This window comes from Oryctolagus cuniculus, chromosome 7 (genome assembly GCF_964237555.1).
Source record: "Oryctolagus cuniculus chromosome 7, mOryCun1.1, whole genome shotgun sequence".
Taxonomy (NCBI): Eukaryota; Metazoa; Chordata; class Mammalia; order Lagomorpha; family Leporidae; genus Oryctolagus; species Oryctolagus cuniculus.
The window spans coordinates 133,332,001-133,336,759 of record NC_091438.1 but is presented as its reverse complement, the minus strand read 5'-3'; the positions used below and the strand labels follow the sequence as shown (position 1 = coordinate 133,336,759).

Below are 4,759 nucleotides of genomic sequence, written 5' to 3'. Positions count from 1 at the left end.
GCGGCAGCATGGAAGTCCTGGCTAAGACCCATCCTTGGTCATCCCTGGCCCCTGGCACTTGAACTTGGCTGACTCGCTCTGTAGCACTCCCACGGGGTTCAGGTGTGGGCCGAGGGCTGCGTCCCTCCCCAGAGGCAGCACTTGGGCATGACTGCAGCACGCTGGGTTCTGGGCGTGGGCATCAACATTCTAGGAAAAGACCAAGCTGGGAGGGCCCCGGCGCTTAGGGCTACAGCCGCTGGGGACGTCTCTTGGAGTGTGTCTTCCCCTGCCCTGGACCCGCCCCTCCTCCTGCCTGGGAAAGAGGTGGCCCCCAGAGAAGCAAAGAACCTGGGGCTCCCAGTTCCATCAACTGTCCCCACCACGTTGACTGAATATGGTGTTGGCTCTGGGGAAAAAAGTTAACTCTTTGTGGAAGCAAGGACAGCAGCTGCGGGGGGCCCCACTGCCCGCCCCGGGCCACCGCCGTGAGTGGATCCACTGGGCACTTTCCTGGACCTGCAGTTGATCCCCAGCAGCTGGTCAGAGCCGCGAGGGGCTCAGGCTCAACTCTAACCTGCAGAGGAGTATGGGCTCCACCCAGCGCTCCATAGACTGCCAGTACCCAAGGCAGGTGTTTGTGTCTGGGAGTCAAGAACAGGCAGGACACCAATGTCTGTGTCACCTGATATGCCCAGCAGCCCCTGTCCTCTTTCTTGGTCATGTGAGTCAAAGAGAAGGCCCCTGTCCCCGGGAGTGACAGGCGGCAATTAGGCTGAGTTGGGTGGGGACCCTCGTCTCAGCCTGCACCATTCCGGAAACCGCTGTTCTCCCTGGAGCAGTGCTGGGAGTCCCAGTGTTTATTTGATTTCTGACTTGCTAAGCCTGTAATTTACCTGCTGGGACAGACAGAGTCCAGCTGTCTGAACCCTGTCATTAAAAGCGGATCCTGGGTCCACCCCGACCACAGGCACGCCCAGCAGAGGTGGCACCGCCGGGCTCCCAAGGATGCATCTCGGGCTCACGCTCCACACCCCTGAGGATGGGCTGAGCAGGGGTGGGGGCTGGGGCCACGCTGTGAGACAGCTGCCCTGCACCTGTGCCCCCCACCCCAGCCATACACAGACCCTGGTGGGGAGCGGGTTTCTTGTTAGGCTGGGGCTTCCGGCTCAGGCTGGCGGGGAATGGACCAGGCACTGGCCTGAATGTCAGGAGGTCCGTATTTTGGTTTCAACTTAACCACCAACTTGCTTAGTTTCTGAACAAGTTCCCTTTCCCATCCATGCCTCATACTCCCATCTACAAGAGGACACAGGACACTCTCATGACAGAGGCCCTTCTTGCCAGGGCACAGGCCTGCCACCTGACCCTCCCCCTCCCAGAGCCGGGAGCCCAGGGGCCATTTTGGGACCTGATCTGATGGCCCAACAGCAACCTCCTCCCAACACTGGGAAAGTGGCAGCTTGGAAACCAGGGGACAGCACACAACCTGGCCCGGCCCAGCAGCCCTAGGAATGCTTGTGATCGAGTGTTCTGAAGATGCAGGGCAAGAGTGGAAGGTTCATGATGTGACTTCCTTTGCATGATGGGCAGCAGAGTACAATGGCCATGGCCTTGCCATCCAGGTGGCCACCAAATGACATCAGACAGAAAACAACGGGGAGGGGTGTGTGTGAGATCATAATGGACAAAGAGTTGATGAGGTGGCCGCGGACAGCGACCGAGAGCATCATCTCACCTCCATTCCAGGCTGCACATCAGTGGCGTAAGGGCGGCCAGCCGAGGCCCCCTGGTTGCAGCAGGTGCACGCTGGCTGGTAAGGGCAGCCAGCCGAGGCCCCCTGGTGGCAGCAGGCGCATGCTGGCTGGTGGGGAGGAGGCAAGGCTGGGTTGGTCCATGTGGACAGCCTCACAGCTGGCTGCACAGTGTGTGGAATAAATAGTGACTAGGAGAGGTCTTTTAAATGGACTTGCAAGGGGCCTGCTTTCTGGCACAGCAGGTTAAGCCATCACCTACAATGCCAGCATCCCATATGGGCACTGGTTCAAGTCCCAGCTGCTCCAATTCTGATCCAGCTCCCTGCTAATGTGCCTGGGAAAGCAGAGGACGGCCCAAATGTTTGGGTCCCTGCCACCCACTTGGGAGACACAGATGAAGCTCCTGGTTTCAGCCTGGCTCTGGTCACTGTGGCCATTTGGGGAGTGAACCAGGGGCTGGAAGATCTTGCTAACTCTGCCTTTCAAATAAATAAACAAATAAATCTTAAATAAACAAACAAATGGGGGCCAGCACTGTGGTGTAGCAGGTAAAACTGCTGCCTATGGTGCCAGCATCCCACATGGGTGCCGGTTCAAGTCTTGGCTACTCCATTTCTGATCCAGCTCCCTGCGAATGTGCCTGGGAAAGCCGCAGAGGGTGACCCAAGTGCTTGGGCCTCTGTACCCGTGTGGGGGACTCAGAGGAAGCTCCTGGGTCCTGGTTTCGGATTGGCCCAGCTCCAGCCATTGCGGCCCTTTGGGAAGTGAACAAGCAGATGGAAGATCTTTCTCTCTGCCTTTAAAAAAAAAAAAAAGTGGACAGCAAGTTTGGGCCTCCCCACTCTGCTGTCCTAGGAGAGCCAACCCCTCCCAGCAGGCGCCCAAGGGCACCTGCTGTGTTTACCTCAAGGCTGGGCTTTTCCTAAAGGAGCTACACGGGGTGGTCTGGGAGGAGGCCTGGCCTCGCACCCTCACCTGTTCATGTGCTCAGGGGACACTGGAGGGCATCTTTCTGTTGAAAGCTTCTCTTACTGGGAGCCCTAAGCACCTTTTTTCCAGTGTTTTCCCACCTAAAATATCACGTGTGGCAGGGACACTTCTGAAAAAGGCAAGAAAAGAACAAAAGCAGCCATGATCCCACCACAAAGACAACCAGGCAAACTCCTTACACATCGGTCTTCACAAACGATACACAGATACTTGAAAGTTAGGAACACACTCTACGGACTGTTTGGTGATTTGTTTTTCAATTTATGATACGTGAGTACTTAGAAAATTTATCAAATATTCACTGGAAACGTGGTTTTCAGCAGCACTTCAGGCCTTGAGCCCCGCCTTGTCTTCTCCCTCACACAGCAGGTCTCAGTGCCTTCCCCAGAGGGTGGGCAGAGAGAAGCCCGCTTGAAGCCCACCTCCTCAGGGGAAAGGGCCGAAGCTGGGGCGCAGGAAGACACCACAGCCTGTGCCCTCAGCCACCTCTGAAGACACCTGGGGTCTGCCTGGGGACAGCAGTCTGAGGACGAGGATTTATTTTGGTGGAGAAAACCTCCAGGGTCCCCCCGGGCAGGTGGGGGTCGGGCCCTGGCAGTAAATGCCGGGCCTGTCCGTGATGGGGAGGGCGGTGCCTGCCTGGCTGCTCTGGCCCAGGCATGATGGGAAAGAGCCCAGAGAAGTCCATGTTGTGCCTGCAAGAGCTGACGCCGAGGAAGGGCTCTGGCCACGAACGCTGCTTCCGTGCTGGTCCCGGAGGCCGCAACTCCTTCCTGGGTGTGCAGAGCAAGGGCAGAGAGGGCGCCAGCTCAGCTCACGCAAACTCGCCACAATCCGCGATGATCACCTTCTGCTTGGGCTTCCCGTCCTTGCTGCCCTGGGCCTTGGGGGGCAGAACAGAGACCAGAAGTCAGAGGCGTGCAGGTGGAGAACGAAGTCTGGCTCGGGCACTCCCGCCCTGCTGCCCACTCCCAACCTGGAACCTTCCGCCTGGGGACAGGACTGCTGCAGGAAGCACACCCGGTCCACCCCTGCTGGCTTGGGCCTGTTCCCTGCCACCCACCTCAATCTGTCGCAAGACATCCAGACCGTCGGTCACCTCCCCAAACACCACATGCTTTCCATCCAGCCAGTCTGTCTTGTCACACGTCAGGAAGAACTGGGAGCCATTGGTGTTTGGGCCAGAGTTGGCCATAGAGAGCAGGCCTGGGGGAGGGAAGGAGCTCGTCAGCTCCCTCCACCCCAGCGCACATGGGTGCAGCCCGTATGCAGCCCCCCGCTGGGCAGGCTGGGACTGCAGGATGCACAGACCACGTGGACATGGCCACCTTGTCCTTCACTCAGTTGACCGTGATACAGGATGGGCAGGGTTGTTTCAATCACTTCACGCTGGTTTGCCCTTGCATGCATCCGTGCATGCCCCGTAAGTACCTGTTGTCTACTTTGTAACAGGGCCCCTGTTGAGCCCTGGGGACAAGGATCCCAGCCCTGGTGGAACTCAGTCTCGGGGACCAGTCATTCCAAAGATAAACAGAACTCAACGTTGGCTTAGCACCCAAAACCCAGTCTGTGTAATATACCATGTCAACAGAATAACGAACAAAACCCACATCTTATCATGAAAGATACAGAAAAAACCCTTGGCAAAATTCAGCACTTCTTCATCATGCAAGCACCCAGCTAGGGACAGAAGAGGAACTTCCTCGACCTGAGAAACGGCGCCTGCAGAAAACCCCAGGATGAAGCCCTGGATGCTGTCTCCCCCCCACCAACAGAATGCCACTGTCACTCAGCACTGCACTGGAGAGGCCAACCAGGCCACTTAGGAAAGCCGAAGGGAAGGAGGTCCAACTGGAGAGCTACATGGAGATACTGAGACAGCTCCATTTGCAGACGACATGATCCTGTGTACAGGAAATCCAAGGAGTCCACTAAAAAAACTATTGGCTGGCGCCACGGCTCACTAGGCTAATCCTCCGCCTGCGGTGCCGGTACACCGGGTTCTAGTCCCAGTCAGGGCGCCGGATTCTGTC

General features: G+C 57.4%; 1 protein-coding gene across 1 annotated transcript in view; it reads right to left on the bottom strand.

Moving 5' to 3' along the window:
• Positions 1-2,961: 2,961 nt before the first annotated feature.
• LOC138850673 (peptidyl-prolyl cis-trans isomerase E-like) overlaps positions 2,962-4,759 on the bottom strand; it is a 28,579-nt gene continuing 26,781 nt past the window's right edge. Inside the window, exons 5-6 of the mRNA XM_070078724.1 lie at positions 3,790-3,932; positions 2,962-3,609 (exon numbers count right to left, since the gene is read on the bottom strand). Coding sequence (XP_069934825.1) covers positions 3,541-3,609; positions 3,790-3,932 — 212 coding nt within the window. The 3' untranslated portion in view covers positions 2,962-3,540. The remainder of the gene's footprint in view (positions 3,610-3,789; positions 3,933-4,759) is intronic.